The 19,731-nt window shown below is 46.2% G+C and overlaps 1 protein-coding gene across 8 annotated transcripts in view; it reads right to left on the reverse strand.

The window, feature by feature from the left end:
- GRIP1 (glutamate receptor interacting protein 1) overlaps nt 1-19,731 on the reverse strand; it is an 819,646-nt gene that overhangs the window by 227,512 nt on the left and 572,403 nt on the right. For all 8 annotated transcript variants that reach the window (XM_078676427.1, XM_078676419.1, XM_078676408.1 and 5 more), the window contains exons 6-7: nt 16,840-16,915; nt 8,873-9,018 (exon numbers count right to left, since the gene is read on the reverse strand). In XM_078676427.1, coding sequence (XP_078532553.1) covers nt 8,873-9,018; nt 16,840-16,915 — 222 coding nt within the window. The remainder of the gene's footprint in view (nt 1-8,872; nt 9,019-16,839; nt 16,916-19,731) is intronic.

The raw sequence follows: 19,731 nt of genomic DNA on the forward strand, positions 1-19,731 counted from the left end.
AAGGTTCCAGAATGGCGCCATGTTTTCCTTACGGAGTGATTCTTCTGACGAACATTGGTCACTTCACAAGACTTTTCCTACCTTTCTTCTTTTTTGTGGTTCAGTCCTTTTGTTGGGATGTTGGGGGCGGGTTTTGGGAAGGGGGTTGTTTTTGGGACTCCGCATCAGTTCTACCGGGGGCTAGGCATAGGTTGGGGCTGCTGTTAGCTTCTGACGCTTCCCTCAGTGCTCCTATCCTAGATAATCGGGCTAGCGCTTCCCTCCCCCTTAGAGATTATGGGTAGAGATTTGAAAAAGCCTGAATGTTCGGGGCCCAAATAACCCTGTTAACCGCGCAGCCATCCTTTCTCTGTTGGAGAATGCAGACGGTGATGTGTGTCTGTTGCAAGAGACCCATCTCCTCCCCAAAGGTACTAGGAGGATGAAAGACAGGCGATTCCCTGTGCAGCTGTGATCCTCGGGCCCAGCGAAGAAACACGGGGTGACTATTCTCTTTAGTGCTCGGGCGCATTGCAAGATCCTATCCCAAGTTGTTGATATTAGAGGGCGGTTTCTGGTGGTACGGGTTCAATGGGGGGGACACACATTTGACAGTGGGCTCACCTGTATGCGCCAAACGAACGCCAAGAGCCCTTCCTGAAGGCGGCTCTCTCCGAAGTGCTAGCTTCCCCAGATACGTTTGTGCTGGGGGGGGGCCTGAATATAGTAATGGACTCGGGGCTGGATAGGTCCGCTGCTTGCTCACACCAGGCAGGGGCCCTGTCGCAGGGGGGGGAGGCAATGGTTGCAAGACGGTGGGCTGCATGATATGTGGCGTGCTCAACATCCCCTTGATCGGGATTATACATATTACTCTTCAGCTCATAAAACGTATGCGCGTTTAGATCACTTTTTGGCTATGACCTCTCTCTTGCCCCATTTGTCCGCAGCAACTATCACCCCACGCTCTTTGTCAGACCATGCACTTATTTCTGTTCAACTTACCTGTAGTGGGCAGCGGCCACCGTCGTCTGGCTGGGGTCTCCGAGATGCTCTCCTCCACTCAGAGTCTGCAGTCACTCGCATTAGGGACGCTATCACCCAGTACTTCGCCACCAAATGATCAAGATGGTATGTCCTCAGAGTCAGTTTGGGAGGCCCTCAAGCTGGTGGTTCGGGAGAAAAGCGCGGAGCTAGAGAAGGAGGTGGGTGACCTGGAGGCAATACATAAGAGGACAGGGGCTCCACACGTATGGAGGGAGTTGGAAACGAAGAGACGCATGATAAAGCACCTTGACCTGGACCGAGCGGAATATGCCCTTTTGCGCTTGCGCCACAAGTTTTATCTTAGTGGGGATAAGGGGGGCCGGATGCCGGCGCACAGGCTGAGGGCACGAGTGCAGCAGTCAACCATCCAATCCGTTAGGAATTCTCAAGCAGTGGAACATACTACCGATTACCTCATTTAGACTCCTTTCGGCAGTTTTATCAAACCTTATATCAGGGGGAGCCTTCGGACCCCGAGCGGACGCTGCTTATTTGGCATCTTGCGGCGTCACGCCTCTTGTTAAGGTCTCGGCAGAGGCTCTGGATGCTGAGATACGTATTGAGGAGGTCATATCTGCGATTGCGCGTCTGGGGCCGGATGGCTTTTCGGCCATCTTTTATAAGACGTTTTGTGTGGAGCTGGCTCCTTTTTTAACGTGCCTTTTTAATTCCTTTCTAGAGGTGGGGGAGGTGACCCCCTCCATATCGGAGGCTGCTATCACAGTTATCCCCAAGTCCGGGAAGGACCCTGCGGAGTGTGGATCGTATCGCCCGATCTCGCTCCTTAACATTGACGCCAAGCTCTTCGCCAGCATATTGGCCGCGCGACTCAGCCCATTGATGGACGGCATCATAGATCTGGACCAGGCGGGATTTATTCCGACGCGACAGGGGGGGAGATAATACTAAAAGACTTTTGCACCTCACGGATTTAGTCCACCGTTCTCGCGCGCAGGCCCTCTTCTTATCCATAAATGCGGAGAAGGCCTTCGACCGTGTTGATTGGACATATTTGTTTGCTGTATTGAAGGTCTTCGGTTTGGGAGATAACTTTGTGCGATGGGTCGGCTGTCTATATGCGGCTCCGAAGGCAGCGGTACGGGTGAATGGATGCAGATCTACTCTTTTTCCTATCACTAGAGGGACGAGGCAGGGGTGCCCCTTGACCCCGCTGCTTTTTGCGCTCTATATGGAGCCCTTTGCTCAGCGGGTACGGTCCAACGGAGGTATAGCGGGGATTCGGTTTGGTGCGGATATGCACAAAATCAGTTTGTACGTGGATGACGTGATTCTCTCGCTTATGCAGCCCCTTTCCTCCTTGCGGCACCTGTCGGCAGAACTGCACAAATTTAGTAAGGTAGCGGGATTTAAAGTTAACTTCTCCAAATCGCAGATACTCAATGTATCGGTCCCTGTAACTGATGTACTGGATCTGCAGCAGAACTTTGCCTACCAGTGGGTTCACTCTGACATCCCATACCTGGGAATCCGCCTTGCCCCATCTAAAGCAAGGACAGCTTCCCTTAATTACAAGCTGTTAGTGGATCAGGCAGCCAAATCTCTGTCTGACTGGTCCCGTCTCAACCTGGCCTGGTTCAGTAGACTGGCGGCAGTTAAAATGAAGGTGCTCCTGCGTATCTTGTACCTCTTTCAAATGCTCCCACTGAGCCCTCTGCCGGGTTCCATCCAGAAACTACAAGGGCTTATTAATACGTTTTTATGGAACCACAAACGACCACGGCTTGCCATATCACTAATTACGGCTCCTAAGTCCAGCAGTGGGATGGGTTTCCCTTTGCTGAAGGCGTACTTTCAGGCGGCCTGCCTGCGATTCATCCTTGAATGGAATAGACCACGGTCCAGTAAACACTGGAATTTCATGGACCAGACGGTAGCGGGGTGCAACATTTGGCGCGAGTTGTGGCTCCCTCGAAAACATAGAGCGTGGGGTCTTTACTCTTCCCCGGTGACATCACAGACGTTGAAAGCATAGGACCAATTGGCGCAGCGTAAAGGCTGGACTACTTTCCCGTCCCCTATGACGCCCATTGTAGATAATCCGGAATTCCCGCTGGGCTGTGCGTCCCCGATCTTCCAGCGCTGGAGGGAAGAAGGTTGCAAGAGAGTGGGTTCCCTCTTTGATCTTGATGGCCTAATTCCATTCCCCCTGCTTCGCCAGGACTACTTCTCTCTTTTAGAGTCCGATGCATTTCCTTATGTGCAAGTAGCGCATTGGGTTACTCAACCCCCTAACATTGCGGCTACGTCCCGTCCTTTGACGGCCTTCCAAAGGTGGGTAGTCTGCAAGAAAGATGATCGCAAACTTATATCTGACTTGTATGCTATGATCATGGCGCGCCCCAAAGCTTCACGTACAAAAGCGCAGGTTCGTTGGGAGACAGAGTTGGGGCGCCCGCTGTCACGTAGGGAGTGGGAGCAGGTGTTCTACCGCGCGCACCACACCACTGCCAACGTAGCAGGTACAGAGTCAGCCTATAAGGGGGTTACTTATTGGTATCATACCCCAGCTCGTATTAAAGCTTGGGATCAGAAACACTCAGGCCTGTGTTGGAGGGGGTGTGGTTCCCCGGGCACCTTGACACACCTTTTGTGGCACTGTCTGAAGCTAGAGCGGTATTGGAAGGCGGTCCTCGACGACCTAGACGATGCTTTTCATATCACGTTCCCTCGAGCTCCTGAGCATGCACTAGTAGGGCTTCCACATGTGAAATCGTATCCCTTGCACTCGCTGAGGGGTAGACAGATTGCTTTGGCCTTGTTGGCAGCGCGCCTAGTCATTCTTGCGCAGTGGGGGTCTCCAGACTCACCTGACCCGAGGGACTGGGTCCGACGGCTGTGGCATCTTCTAGCTATGGAGCGGCTATCGCTGTGTATGGATGGAAAGGGGGCGGGATACGCGGAATTGTGGGGCCCATTCTTACATCTTCTATCCAGGAACTTACGGGAGGTCACGTGTCCAAAGTATTTGCAGATTCTTCAACTTATTCCTTTGGAGCCTTGGGGCCCTGCCAAGGTGGTGTGAGTGGTTTGAGCGGGGCTAGGTGCGGTGGGGGATATAAGGGGGTGGATGAGACTGATGCGGAGGTAGGTGGTGGGCGGAGGTCTGGGGGTGGGGGGGATCTTTTGTCTTCGTTGTTCTTGTTCCTATACTTAAATGTAGTAGATTGGTTTTTGTACGGGCTGCTCATTACAGCATTGCATTCTCCCTTGCGGGGTTGCCCTCCGGGGTGTAGGCCCGAACGCTGTGTCTAATGCCATTGGATCTTGCTCTGCTGGCCATTCGCATGACTCTTTCTGCTTCCCCATTCTCCTTTCCTTTCATGTCCTCTCCCCGCTCTCCCTCATACATTTCTGCTGACCCTCTGCGTTCTTTGGGCAGCCTTAGAGCAGGATACTCTGTTAATACACGAACCTGAACATGTAAAACAGAATAGGCCTCTTTTATTGCATTTGAAGTACATTCAAAACACAAACATACACTGCTGTACCAGAATAAAATATGAAATCAGCGTAGAAAATGCTGCCTGGCATTAAAATGAAAGTTAACAGATGGAAGAACTCGACAGTCCAAAAAGGCAGATATAATGGTCTGTCTGTAGCTCTTAACCGTGCACGGACGCCTTTGCTGAAGCCGGTTTTACAGCTCCGTTAAACGCTTGAGTGTTTTGTACCTGAGGCGTGAGCTCTCAGTCTCTAACAATCAGTGGGCGTAAAGGAATTATGATTTTAGAAGGTTCTTATAAATTTATGATGCCCTAAGTAAAGTTTCCTCCAAAGCTTTATCATGGGCCTACTGGAGGCAAATCCTCATAATCAGATTTAATTTCTGATCATATAACTAGTGTCTTAAGGTGTTTAAAATGATTACGGCAGTGGCGGCTCCTCTGCTAAGGTGGAGGAGCGTCGTCTCACTGCTTTTCAGCACTGCAAAAAAGGAAATATAAAATGATAACACAATTTTATTATCATTTTATTTTTCAGTGCGAGGCAGGTTTGGGCGGGCGACACTGTCAGAGCAGGGGGAGGAGGAAATATATGCAGGGCCGGATTGGCCGTAGTGGGCACCGGACGTTTTCCCAGTTGGCCGGAAGGGTGGGGGCCGCTTAAGGACCTGTGGGGCCGGTTTTGTTACTGGGAGTCAGTTTTGCAGCAGTGCTGCAGTATCGGCCCCCTGTAACAAAAGCGGGCACGGCAATGGGAGCGTGCTTCTCAGTAGGAGCGTGCTTCTCACTAGCACCGTCTTGGAATGGCCAAACAGTTGTGTGCACTTAGCACGTTCTCCACCTAGCTGTATTGCACAGCCTGGGTGGAGAACGTGCACAGGCTCCCACTCCCTGTCTGAGCGCCGAATCAGGCCGCTCAGACCAATCGCAACGCTGCTGACATGCTTGTGAGAGCAGCGTTGTGAATGGCTTAGGGGAGCCTGTTTGCTTCCTACATCCAGTAATCAGGAAGAGAAGTGGAGGAGAGACGGCGGCCGTACAGAGGAACTATTTTTTTTTGGCCCCCGCCCTGCCACCCCTGTTCTCTACCAGCGGCCACTGGATTAAGGGGCATCAGTTTCCATACTCACAACATTCACCGTTGTAGGAGACCTTCCCAGCTGGACAGTTGAGATACCACAGCATGCTACTATGTCCCTGCCTCCCCCAGGGGTTGTGTAGGAAAGGCGGGATCAGTATGAGGGGATGGGTAGTGGCCTGGTAGCTCCTCCTTCCTACCTAAACCCCACACCTGTCAAAAGGACTAGGGTAAATATATAGTAAAATGGGGTACATTAGCCCACTGTTCGTTGGGGGTGATGAAGGTGGCACACTGTGCATTCACTATGACAGTCAGGAGGTGGGAAAGGGCCTCATGCTTGGCAGAGTCAAGGGGCAGGAGGCGCTACTTGTGTGGTGAGCGGTAATGATGGAGTGTAACAGGTCTCAACTGCTCTGTTTTTCCTGCGGGGGCAAGTTAACAGCAGCTTGCATAAATTAAGCTCATAGGAGGACGTATATACACAGTCGCATCTATACATAATATCAGCAAACTAATACAAATTGTACCTTTTAAAACCGTATACTAGGCATGTGTAATTATGTATTGTGGCCCCTTTTAAACGTGTAGCTCAACCAGCAAATTCTCCATCACTCAGCCCGGAGTGTCGTGTGCTATTACCAGTGCTTATTTTAAGCAGGTGGTTGCAGGAGGGACACACGGGCACTCATTTTGAGGGCCCAGAACGTATTTTTCATTCATCAGACTTTGACCCCAAGAACAAGAGAGAAAAGGGCAGAACGGGGTATGGAGAGAATGAGGAAGCGAAGAGAAGAAAACAGTGAGAGAGGACGGATGAAAATGAACCTGCCAAAGTGAGATAAAGGGGCAAGGAGTGCAGGGCGAAGGTTGAAAGGGGCAAGGGACAGAGTCTGGGCTCGGCACCCCGACATTTATTTAGCAACCCAAGCCGTGGGCTTCTGAGAAAAACTGGGCCGCACTGGCTATTACTGTACGCACTCCATGTGTATAGTGGTCACTGACAACCTCTGCCATTAATCTTGCCCTCCTCCCCTGGCCCGTCAGGCGACCAGGATTGGTAGACTAACATTTTCATTGCAGATTTGCTCCCCCCTCCCTTACGTATTTGCTCATAAATCATTTAAAGGACCCCAAAGGCAGGGACTCCGAGGTTGGATAAATGTGATCTGGTTCCTCTAAGCAGGATTTATTAGCCTTTAGTGGGGATATGTATGTGTATATGTGCACTGCTTGGGCTACAAAACCTGTACCGTTTCCAGCAGTCCTAAGGAAGCAAAAGCAAAGGCATAATTACTTCTGAAACTATTGGACGGCATGATGGGATATTCACTTTTAAGTTAGAGAGTTCTCGACAACAAACCATTTTGAAATGCACCTTTCTGGGTTCTCAATGCCCTATGGCTTTGCACCCTCAGACGTGGAGCAGTGGGGTCCTGGTGCACAGCGATATTATGCTGTTAGATACAAAGCACTTTGACCTAGCAAGGGGTAGGGAAAACCAATACAATGGAGTACAATACAATACAATAGATAAGATAAGCTAGACAAACATAAGCACCAACAGGCCATATTAGAGGTATCCATTGTTCTAGCCGCCCCTATCTGGGCAGTATCACGCCTTGCCTTTTCTTTCACACTAAAATTGCTAGGTTCGGTGCCCATCTCAGTTCTTATTGGTTTTTTATTGTCATTTTACTCCAACTCCTGTTACAGGGCAGGGGGCATGCTTATTAATTGAACAATTTTTCTGGGATGACCTTCTTCCAATGGCTACTTTCAAGTACATTTGTGTAAAAAGTCTTAATTAAAAAAGAATTAGTATATTTAAAAAATGCATTGCTCATGATTTCAACATACCAAAATATTAAAAACATATACTCCAGGTTTAACATGAGCAAAACAGTTCCACAGTAGGAGCATTGTAAATGGTCACAGATTTGTTTTTACATTGCATGCTTTCCTTTACCCACTGTCGTGCAATGCAATGCAACGCATGCATTTTCAGACAGGGTACCTGTCGATAAAAGAAACTGGCTCATGCCAAGTGTACTCTGCAAAAGTGCAAACAAGCCATCTACTCATACATCATACTTTCATTAATACCATGCATAGACTTTATACTTATGTCCTGAAAGGATAAATCATTGGTGGGCATTAATAAATTTAGCTCTTCATCCCCTTTTTCTAGAGACGAGTGAGGGTCAATGTTCTTATAGTTACACTTTCTACAAAGAAACGTTGGAATCAATCACCTAATTGTCCTCACTGCTCATCGGGCCGTTGATCCTCCCTCGCTGACAGAAAAGGAGTAAAGAGCTAAAGAAGGGGTATTTCCTCACTTGTTTGACTTAGAAAGGATTAGGCAATCCATAGGGATCCTTGAAATACTGGTCCTGATGAAAGCCTCAGTATCTTCTAGGAAGGTTGAAACATGTAGACCACAAGGCAGGATAGTAGGATAATTAGACCCCACATAGTGTCTGCATTTGATTTTAACACTACCAAGGCAATATTGTGATAATAAAGTTTGTAGCAGGTATGCCTCAGGCAGCCTTTTAACCATTTCCTGCTAGTTATCTATTGCAATATCTATAAGTGTGCCCTAAAAGAGATCAGGTTGAAGCCCGTGGTGGAAGTATTGGACTACATCGTGAAAACTGTATGATGAAGCATGCCTTCAGGATTTCCTGATGGTGAGAGTCCCACTCTGCAACTCTGGGCAATAGCTTGCTTAATCTCCACAACGGCCCCCACAACGCTAAGGATGCCTGGCCTCCACCTTGGGGGTGCCCAGGAGTGGACACCTCACAGGGAAAGCCAGGATGGGTTCCACAGCGGTATTCATACAAGCGCCTTGAGACCCTTGCGGGTGAGTAGTGCGCTATACAAGTATCAATTTACAATTTTATAGTAAAAATCACTCACGTGCTGGTAACCTCCCAGATGTAGTGGACTCCTAGGGGTCCCCGTGTTTTGATTTATGTACGGTTATTTCGGGTAAGTTTGAGGATCTCAACTGATCTTCTCTCTCACTCCCTTCGATTATTTACTACTTAGACCGACACACACACAGACACACACAAACCACATCAAGCTCAGTGTGTGCAAACACAAACACACAAAACATGAATCTGAAATTCCCCTTTGCCAATGCCCAACAAAACAAGAACGTCTAGTTATTTACTTTTTCTATGGCGGTACAGTCATCCCCCATCAGATTGGATGAGGTTGATGATTGGAGACTTGTACCAAAAGGTCACATTTGCGGCATGAAGATGTAAATGTCAGCATTGTCACATACCCATCACCGACACGTCGTACTCTATCAGCAGCACTGCCTCCTGCCCACACTGCTTCAGAATACTCATGGCTTCCGCGTGCGATGTTCCGAGGAGCCGAATGCCGTCAACACTCAGCAGCCTGTCACCGGGCTTGACCGTCCCCTCTCTGAAAGGAGATTGAAGACACCACCTTTATTAAATTATTCCAATGCGGCGTGTTGATAGCAGCGACATACGCCTCAGCGATTCACCCGCAACAATTCCAGCCTCGCTGCCACCCGCCTTTCCGCTTTACTTTAACTGCAACAGCATGAATGTGAAGGGGTCACAATGGGAAATAAATTACCATAATATGGAAATCAGCGTTGAGAAAATAAGCACTTCTCATCACATGATGACTTCACCTTGAGTGAAGAGGAATAAGCACAATGGTAGCCCTGTGCAATTTGGGTGTAAGACAAAGCCATTGAACGCTGTGACAGGGTGAAACATAAACATTTGACTTATTGCAGTCTCAGTCCTTCTTTTAGTTACATAACTTCCATCATTGACAATTACACGCAGGATGAATAGCGTTTTCTCCAAAATTCTCTGAAGCGGACTGTAATCTATGACTGTTCGTAACTCATCATTACGCAAGTCCAACTCCTGCTTGTGTCTGTGCTGACAGGTTGCGGTGAGTGAGTTCAGGTGTGGTAGGCTAGCAATAGTAAATGCACCTAGAAGTAATGTATTCATACTTTTGATGCCTGAGCACTTTCTGCTTGGCAAACAATTGCAGGAGGACCAATTGTCAAAAACACAGACCCCACACCAGGGTAGGAGTAAGGTTCCAATGATTAATGAGTAAGAAGGGTTGGACGTGTATCGAAGGTATAGAGGTCAACATCCGAACTAGCCACATTCTCAAAGTCTTTATTCAATACCGAGATACCAAAGGAAGCCCCACCTTACACCAGCACTTACAACCAAAAACCAACAAAATGATTAAATAAACATGGGCCCATGGCTGGGACCTGCCAAATGTCATCCATCCATTCAGCAATTACCCACGTAAGGAAGGGCCAATCCTGTGCTGAATGATATCTGTATTATACACTAGAGTAAGGGAAAAAAATAGCAGAAATTAAAAAAAACAAGCAAGAGCTACATAATAAGCTGAGGAACAGCAGCATTACAAAGCACACAGTTACAAGCCAGCTATCCACTGCTTAGCAGAAGACAGCATGACCAGAAAAAGAAACGTGCCTGGGGGAGGAGTGATTAGCTTAAAAAAATAAGGCTAATAGAGTCATGGAGTAAAAGAAATAGAAGGTCAGCCATGAAGCTGAAAAATAAAACTATATAGGCAATGACCAAAGCTGTAAGCCAACCACCACCCGCCCAACCACAGATGGTGTTAAATAACTACATCCATAAGGGCCGGAATATGTCTTAAAAAGGCTGAGTGCTTTATAGCATGATACGTCCAATTTCAAGAGCATACAGGAGTAAGGTAGGAAGGAAAAACAAAAAATAAATACAAGCTATGCACTACAAGTGACGTGCTTCAAGTAGCCAAAACCGCAGACCTCCCACCCACATCTCCAAAGGGGACAGGGTTGTCATATTACCCCTGACAAGACAATATATTTCAAGTTCTGGGCTTTTCTATTACAAATCTCTACTATCGAGTTATCTTAATTGGTTACTGTAATTGCCAAATAAAAATAACACAAATTGAACTAATAATACAAATTCGATAATGCAATAAATTGCCAAATGTACGCCCGGGCCTGTAAGCTGTTTAGCAAGGTGGCAACATCAAGAGAAGATGTGCACAAGAAATTGTAAAATCCTCTTGAGTGTTCAGAATGACCAGTCAGTCAGTATAGCTTTATTCGATTTTGGTTTAAAATCATAAAAGCGTACAGGTAAAATCAGTTACAGGTAAAAACATACATACAATGATACATAATATTTGAGGTTTAAAAAAGAAAACTTTTCCCCAACCCGTGGGGATAAATGTCTTAATTTTAGCGATCTTTTCACAGGTTAAGCTTAGATCAAACAGTAATTAGTAGGGGTTCCAATACTTGGGACTATAAAATGGTGATTCCTGTCTGGTACAGGAGGGAAAGCTACGGGCGCTCGGTACATGGAGTCCTCTGCCCATTATCATGTTGCAGCCTACCTTTAGGCTAGATGTAGGGATGCATGGCATTCTAGGGTAAAAATCATGCAGATCCCAGACGGTGATTGGGCCGTTACCCACTTGGGGTGCACAGGTACGCAGGTATGGGACGATGTTTCTCTGCCTAAATCTAACCAGTACTAGGTCACCATCAATGTCTTTTGGGAGGGAACCCAGCCAACACACCCATCTGACACTCACTATTGTACCCTCAAGGTTAGATGGCAAGGGTCTATTTTTTGCCAACCAAAATTTGACCTTATTCAGCAAGTCATGTTGTCTCTCGGTTTTCCCAGATGTAAGTAAAGGTACTCCCTCGAGGACAAGTACAAAAGGAGCTGCCTCCGGAGGGATTTGGATAGGGGTAGCTTTTTTATACTGTGCTCTAGGAGCAGTAATCTGTGGCAAAAAAGATTTTAAAAAAGGTTTACGGGCTATTGGGGCTGGTGCATTAGGGACTTTTGATTGGATTGGAGCCCTTTTGTCTTGCGTAACTGGCTTGGGGTCATTAGGAGTAGTAGGTGGGTCGGAACAGTTAGGTGTTATAAAGCATTTGTTGCATTTATTGGCTAGAAAGTTCGATTTGATGGTTTCCTCCATTCCAGTCAGCCTGTCCCCTAGTATGTTTCTTTTTTCTATTAGTGGTGTTATAATAGAGCTGACCAGTTGTTCAATAAGGGATAATAAATCCCGCTGTGGAGGAGAAGCTGAAATGAATAATGTCTCGGCAGCCTCAGGAGTCGTGGGAGAGTTGCTGACTGGAACTGTGGGGTTTGAGGACAATTTTTGGAATTTTGATTGATTCCCAATGTGATTAATCCCACTACGTTTCCGCTTAACAGATGAAAATTGAGGGGAAACTATCCTTTGAGTGTTTTCAATGTTGGGTGTTTTGGTTGATGGGAAGGGTTGCAGGGGGCTAACAATATCATGAGATACACAGGGGCTATCATCAGGAAGCGGCGATTCCACTAAAGCATGTTTGGTTTTACACAGGGTGTTTAAATCATCTAACCATGCAAGAGCGTGCTCTGCGACTACTGTTTGTATGGGCTGGGGAGATACACCTGTATCTCTAGCAATAGACAAATTTGAGCTGGTTATATTAACCCCCTTGCGAGTCATGGTGTGATTTTGGGTGTAACAGAATGGTTATCTGCAACAAATACGCTTCGGAAGGGAATATGTCCTTAGAGGAGGGCAAAGTCAAGAAGCGGAGAACCAAAAGGAAGTAAAAGTCTTTCTTTACCTCCTCATAACCAAAAGCCAAAGGGGGTGGCCCCGTCCCGTCCTCCTCAGGCCTCTGAGGGCCCGCCCTTGTCCCGGGCTTAGCCCGGCGCTGCCCGCGCGCGTCCCGCGACGCGGGGGCTCTCGCTGTACTAAGAGCACCTCCGGGGGCGGGACAGGGCGTGCGCGACTTCCGGTCGCGAAGGGGCCGCTGGGGGATGTAGTCCCCGTTCCTCCGTGGGCTGGGTAGCAAGATGGGCGTCAGGGTGCAAGAATCGGCAAAGAGGCTGCAGACGGCAGCGGTAAACACCGCGGGAGAGAAGCGCGGCTCCTTAGCTCTCCCCCGCAACACCCAGGTCAGTGTGCTCAAGTCCCCAATGACCAATAAACCAGCAAATAACCTCTAATGGAATTAACTGTCTGTGAATCGGCCTCATGCATATTCATAAGGAATATGTTTGAAACATGACTGGAACTCCCTATTCAGTGGCTGGCCAATCCTGGCCATGTTTACAATGGAGAGAAATATGCCTAACACATGGTGAACGAGTAAGAACCGTGGTGGCACAAGAGAGAAGTTACATACACCAAGTAACAACAGAAGGCCTAGCTAGGGCCCTCAGACATGCAACATTAAGCAAGCCCACAAGATGGAAGCTGGTTCTAAAGGCGTCCCTGGCTCCTCGCGGAGATATTGACAAACTGATCCTGTTTATAAGAGAATTAAGGGGAGGGTGATAGTGTGTGTGGCCATGTTTAGGAGGAATACAGTAGTTCTCACTGTACATGGCGCAATGATAACGCTGTGTATACAAGTCTCACATTACGGCACGTGACGCAGCACCATGACGAATGTATGCCTTCTGCTGAGTGCTGTGACTCAGTGTCATCCTTCAGTGTAAGTACATCCTATGGCATGTGTGAGCCCATACGGGCATGATTACATGAAGTCAAGAGTGAGATGTCACCCAGCACTGTTGCGTACATGAATTAATGCAGGATGCGGCTCAGCAGCAGCATGACCTATATATGCGTTGTCTGCATGATGTAATAAGGCGCTTATTCTACTGCGTGACGGAACTAGGAGCAAACATCTGATGCACGTGCATCTTCCGCGTGATGTGACGCAGCACGAATGGAGCCCATTAATGGTTTGTAATGACTGACGCAGTTCAGCACTCCCATCATGCACGCAATTCTTTTGAATAAAGTGACTGAACACTAACACTGTGGGCATGAGTGAAGGACTGAGCACCAACACTGCATATGAATGCTTCCACTGCGCGCAACTCTACAGCACCACGCTGCATGTATGCATCTTAATATATGCTGCGGCTCAATATACACATAATGTATGTAAGGATTGTTGGTGAGATATAATTCCGCATGTACATCATATGCACGTTCCTTTCACTGTATAATATGACTGCATCTCGCCACATGCATGTGATATTCCTGCAGATAATGCAACTCGAAACTGAAATCCTGTATACATGCATCAAACGGTGTAATGTGACTGCACTGACACCTTGTATATATGTGCATTTCACGGGATGACTGCATGAACACAATGTGTAAATGTCTTCCACTGCATGGAATGAGTTCACTAGGATTGTGTGTACTTGTTTACACAGGATGACGGGTCTGAGCATTAATATCTTGTACATGCATGTACGGTACGGTTTAACTTGGCACCAGCATTACAGACACGCAAATCCTCTCAATTATTTGAGAAAACGTGTACATGCACTAAATTACACATACATGTTTTCCAACCACTGAATCATGGGACTCTAACACCATGTAGACCTGCCTTCCATTATATGACGTGGCTCAACAGTCACCTCACGTACACGTGTGTCTCTACATGAATATCATTAACAAGGACACGCCAATCCTCTGAATGCTGAGACTCAGCACTGACTTTTGTGTGCACATACCTTACGCGGTGTGATGTGACTCAGTACGGACTCTATGAATGTGTGCATTCCATTGCATGACGGGACTCCGTGCAGACACCTTCGGAGCCTTTCAGAGTGGGGTGACGTCACACATGCGTGCATTAAGCAATTCTCAGAATGGTGTGAGGGCACTAACATGCTATACACGGTCTTTTCATAAACTGTTGTGATTCAGCATGTATACACACACTATACACACACTAACCCCAGTATTCACCAGGGGAGGGAACCAGAGGCTACGGGGTTTTCAGGGTGAGCTGCCTCCAAGCAATACAGATACAGATGCACACAAAAAGAAGCTACCCCGAATACATGTTGCTTAGATTCGGACTGACATCATGTGTACATATATTTCAGATGTGCTGTGTCTCAGGCTTGAAACATGGAATGCATGCATTGTACTGTGAGGTAGGACTACGCACTAAACACGTGAATCCATACATTCTTCTGTGTGGTCACCTCGGCAGTAAACTCATCCCTGCGCCACTACTAACATCAAGTACAGAGGCATCCTTCTGCATGTTGTAACACAACCGTACCCACTGGACTACATGATGTGCACTATTGTGTACGTATTTCTCTATCCATGCTCTTCACGGAGTGATGTGCATTACCGCCAACATCATGAAGATGTGCCCCCCACTGGTGAGGTGGTCGTCATGAATGTCAAGCAATTATGCATTTTATGGTTAATGTAACTTCAGATCTACCTACAATGCACCAAGCACGAAGCCTCAGCATTGTTGGTTTTTTTTTTAATTTAAAATATATTTTTATTGATTTTTGTGCACAGTGTAAAACAAACCATAAACAATCAAGGTATGCAATAAAGTCAATCAATTGCGCTAGATACATTACATCACCATCAGACCTTTCTCGTACATCAGGAATTACATGAAGTGTCTGCCCATCGAGACCCCATCCCGCCTCACTCTTTGTATCAGTCGAGTCTCGGTCCCTCAGGCCCTCTCGTTGTTTAGTGGGAACTGCCTCTTCTCTGTGTCTCAGCTTCACGGTGCCTGTCCATCTACCTGGGATCGTTGATCTATCTCCCCACCCATGCCATAATATGTTCTCCATTTTCGCCATACTTTTTTGAATTTTTTGTGGCAACCCCAAGCTTTATATGTGACCCTCTCCGCTGCCATGTATTGGTCCATCCCCGTCTTCCACTCTTCTAGTTGTGGTCCCTGTGCAGATCCCCACTTCCTAGCGATGTCTCGTTTAGCTACAACCAGGGCCAGGGCTGCGAATATGAAGTGAGGACGGCTTAGATCCACATCTCCTGGTATGCCCAGGAGGATACATTTTGGGTCTATTGGTAGGGTCTCGTTCAGTACCTTTCCCAATTCCAACGTCACTTTTTCCCAAAACACCTGAATAAGGGGGCAGTCCCATATAGTATGATAAAAGTCCCCGTGGTCGTGGCCACATCACAGGCAACACGAGTCGCTCGCTCTACCCATCCTGTGCAATCGGGCCCTATCGTAGTAGATCCTATGTAGGATTTTATATTGTATAAGTCTTAATCTGGACTTGATTGCCACTTCCCGGGGATGCATAAGGAGACTCAGCATTGTTAAGTACACATCCATTCCATTATGTGACTCAGCTCTACCATATGCACGAGCATTCATCTAAGTGTGGGGACTCAGCACTTTTAGGTACACAAATATTCCAATACGTAACTAAGCAATGTTATGTTCCTATATGTTCCACTATATGAAGTGCTTCAGCACCATTATGTACGCGTGCATTCCACTATTTTATGTGTCTCAGCAATACAATGTACACGTACATTCCACTAGTTGATGTTACTCAGCACTACAATCTACACATACATTTAATATATTGTTTTGTGGCTCGGCACTAATATAAATCACAACGGGCTGTTCCATTGCATCTTGTGCACACATAATTTTCACTACTTGATGTGTCTCACCACTATTATGTGCATATATATTTCATTATCTGATGAGACTCAGCACTACAATGTACACTTACATACAAAGTATGTTTTGTGAGTGAGCACTATTATATACACATGCACTGATTCCACTACATGTTGAGACACATCACTATTATGTGCACAAGTTCCACTACGTGATGTCCCAGCACTGTCATGTACACATGCATGCAGTGAATCCACTGCATGTTGTGACACAGCACCTCCATGTACACAAGTTCCACTACGTGATATCTCTCAACACTGTCAAGTGCACATGAATTCCACTAGCAATATGTACACTTGCTTTCCAATAGGTGCTGTGACTTAGCACTATTTTGTACACATCACTATATTATGACGCAACAGTCGCACTCTAAATTCGATTCATACCTTTTACTGTATGACCTTCCTTAACACGGGTGCCACAAGTATAAAAATGCGCACAGACATATGGGAAACTGTTTTACAGCAATGTGATGAATGTGCGCTGTACTCCTGGCAGCTAGTTACGTGTACTGGTAAACCGAGTGCCCAGAGCATGCTTCCCTGCTGGCTGTGGTGATCAGGATGGAAGGCAGAGCTTCCAGAGGAGCGGCCTCGCAGCATCCGTCCTACCCGGCTTGCTGCGCCCATCTCTCATCCCGAATATTCGCATCTGTAAAGGAAGATGCATCGTACCTGTCAGCAGGACCTCCGGGTCTCACGCAAGTTATTACAACAGGCCGCGATTTATTCCTGTCCTCGTGGGCTCCTCCTAGAAAGGGAATCAGAAAGGGACATTTGTAAGACAGATGAACGACTTCCGGCGCGCGCGCGCGCTACTAGAACCAACACATTGGTTGAAACAAGAATTACAGTGCAACACACAAAGATCCCCTCCAGACAGATTGCATTCCGAGCTCTCCCGTGGCAGATGAAACAGATTATGAAGATAAGTGTCTAGTCCCGGCACTAGAAATGATTAGTTCCACTCGGGCATTTGTGTTTACCCAGTTTTCCGCCACTAGGCGCTTTCATTTATACATTTCAAGTTCAAGAAAATGAAATTCGGAAAGACCCTCTTCGCCTGACAGATGCAATCTCAGCGTTTTAAGTATGATGTCTGACGGTGCAGCAGCCAAATAGATCTATTATTAAAAATATACATATAAAGCGCTCTGGGTCTGCCCCTTTCATCCATTGGCTATCTTCCACAGGCCTTTTTCTGCCATTGGCTCGATCCTTTCTCAATCACACTGCCCTCAGTCAAGTGGAATATCCATCTCCCACCTAATGCTATTAGCTATTTTGGTGTACCTCTTCACCTATACTCCAGTGCTTGCATTGAACTGCATGAGGGACTACATACACCTATAGCCCTCTGGGGCCACTCCTGTTAACGCCTTCCTGTTTGTCTCAGTCTAATGTGTTAATGCTACATGCGTTAGGACATTAAGCGTAGACCTGTTGGATTTGCCAGGGCTTGTTTACTCACCTGTTATGAGGGATTTACTGGCAGCAAAGGGTTAGAGGAGAAATCGCAGGCTTTATGCACACCAGATGAGCCTTAGCAACCCTGTAATTCCGCAAGACACAAACTGAGTTTAAGCAAAAGGATCCCTGGAGCACCACCGCCTTTCCCTTCGGAAGCGTGGCCATGCCACTGGATGCTTCAACTAGGCCAACCTTCTTCTTATGCAACAGAAAATACAATGCAAATCCTGCATGATTTGCCTTCCTTCCCGCTAAACCCTCTGGGTGGAAAAAGATGGACACTTGAAAGGCATGCTGGGAAATGTCAATGTTGACCTTGGAGCACCTAGGACATTAACAATTAATTGCCAAAAAATAGATAACGGAGCATGCATTATATTGCTCTTCAGCTGGAAACAAATAACAAACCTCCAAACGCCACACCCGTTATGAAAAGTTTACTATAAAAGAGAAAAAATTATTGTGGGCAATGGCAGTTAGGAGTAAATGTTAGGCCCATGTCTAACCAGTATTTTGGTATTAACAGTGCTAATGATGTTCGGTCCTTGTCTAACTACTATTTCGGTGGTAAAGCAGCCTAATGATACTTCGTGAAGTCTTTACAGTTTTCATATTCCTGGTATTGAGACTAAGTCTGTGCTTACAGTTGTTTCACTTTCCTTGAAGCCGCATAGGGTTGTATAGTATCAGGGTTTGTCATTTACACAAATCACATAGCATGTCATACAGAGCCAGTGTTAGACTAGGTCGAACGAGGGGCCCACAATGTTTGTCTCTCCCCCTTATCAAATCTCCTACACCTGTTACATGTATGTCATTACAATGTGTTTGGGGTCAGATGTCCATGTTTTGATTATATAAAACAAACTAATGCTACAGAATAAAAGTAAAATTAGTGATTGTGTCTAGCCAACAAGATATCAAGAATGCCTCGTGAAGATGAGCCTAAGATTTTAATTCAAGACTGAGGGAAAGGAAGACAAAAAGAGTTATGTGGTCAGAGGAAGGGAGAGAATGCTAAAGTTTGAGAGTGACAATAGTAAAAGAACAAAACAAAGATGGAACTGGAGTAATGTGAATAAATGAAACCAGGAAATTGGTTGATGACCGAAGATTCAGATTCAAAGGTATAAAATGAATATTACGAAGAGACGAAAAGTAGAGAGTTCGGATTGATGGACAATACAAGGAGAGCAACGTTTTCCTTGAGCAGAAAATGAAGCAAGTAGATAGGAATGACACAAATAAATGAGAATTACAGAAGGAAGTTTGAAAGAAGCACATAGATTTATAGATCAGCTGAAGCGAGTGAAGAGTATATTGGCAGGGTTGACCAAAAGCGTGGAACAATAACTGAGAGAGGAAGAAAGTAAGATGAGAAACAAGCATTTAGCTTGAAAAGTATAAATAAACAGATCTTACATATGTACAAAAGTTGATAGTGATTGGTGTGGCCAACAGTGGAGGTGTGAGTAGAACATAATATAACGTAGTCGAAAAAGACCAAGATCAGATGAACAAAGATTGAGAGTGAGGTGAAATAGAGTACAGGAAACTGGAGGAGAGGCATAAGAAGAAGCAACAAAGAGAAGAACCTCCATCATTTTATGATTTAAGAAAAGAGAGAGTAGGGTTATCCAAGACTGGATGGACACGTGGTAGGAGGAGACACAATTGTAATTGTATTTATAAAGTGCTTACTACCCCTAACAAGGCGTAGAAGCACGCTACTCCGGAACCCAAAAAGGATTAGCAGGGGATTAGTATAATTAAATTTGAGTTAATTGAATCACGCTGTTCAGAGGTTGAAATAGACAAGGATACACATTATTGCACTTCATCTGTGTAGAAATAAAATGAGAGGTTAAATGAGAAACTTAGTGGAACCAAACATATTGGTAGATGGTAATGAGAAGGCGGCAATGAAGGGGCTTTGAAAAAATAACAGAGAAGAGGAATACATTCTAAGAGTGACATCTAAAATGACTGAATACGCATAAGTAAAAGTGTGTCAAATAAAAGCAGAGTATTCACATTCTTAAATCATCGAAAGACAAACAAAGGACAGAACTGTCAACTGCATAAATCATCCAGCAC

Source organism: Lissotriton helveticus, chromosome 1_1 (genome assembly GCF_964261635.1).
Source record: "Lissotriton helveticus chromosome 1_1, aLisHel1.1, whole genome shotgun sequence".
NCBI classification, from domain to species: Eukaryota; Metazoa; Chordata; class Amphibia; order Caudata; family Salamandridae; genus Lissotriton; species Lissotriton helveticus.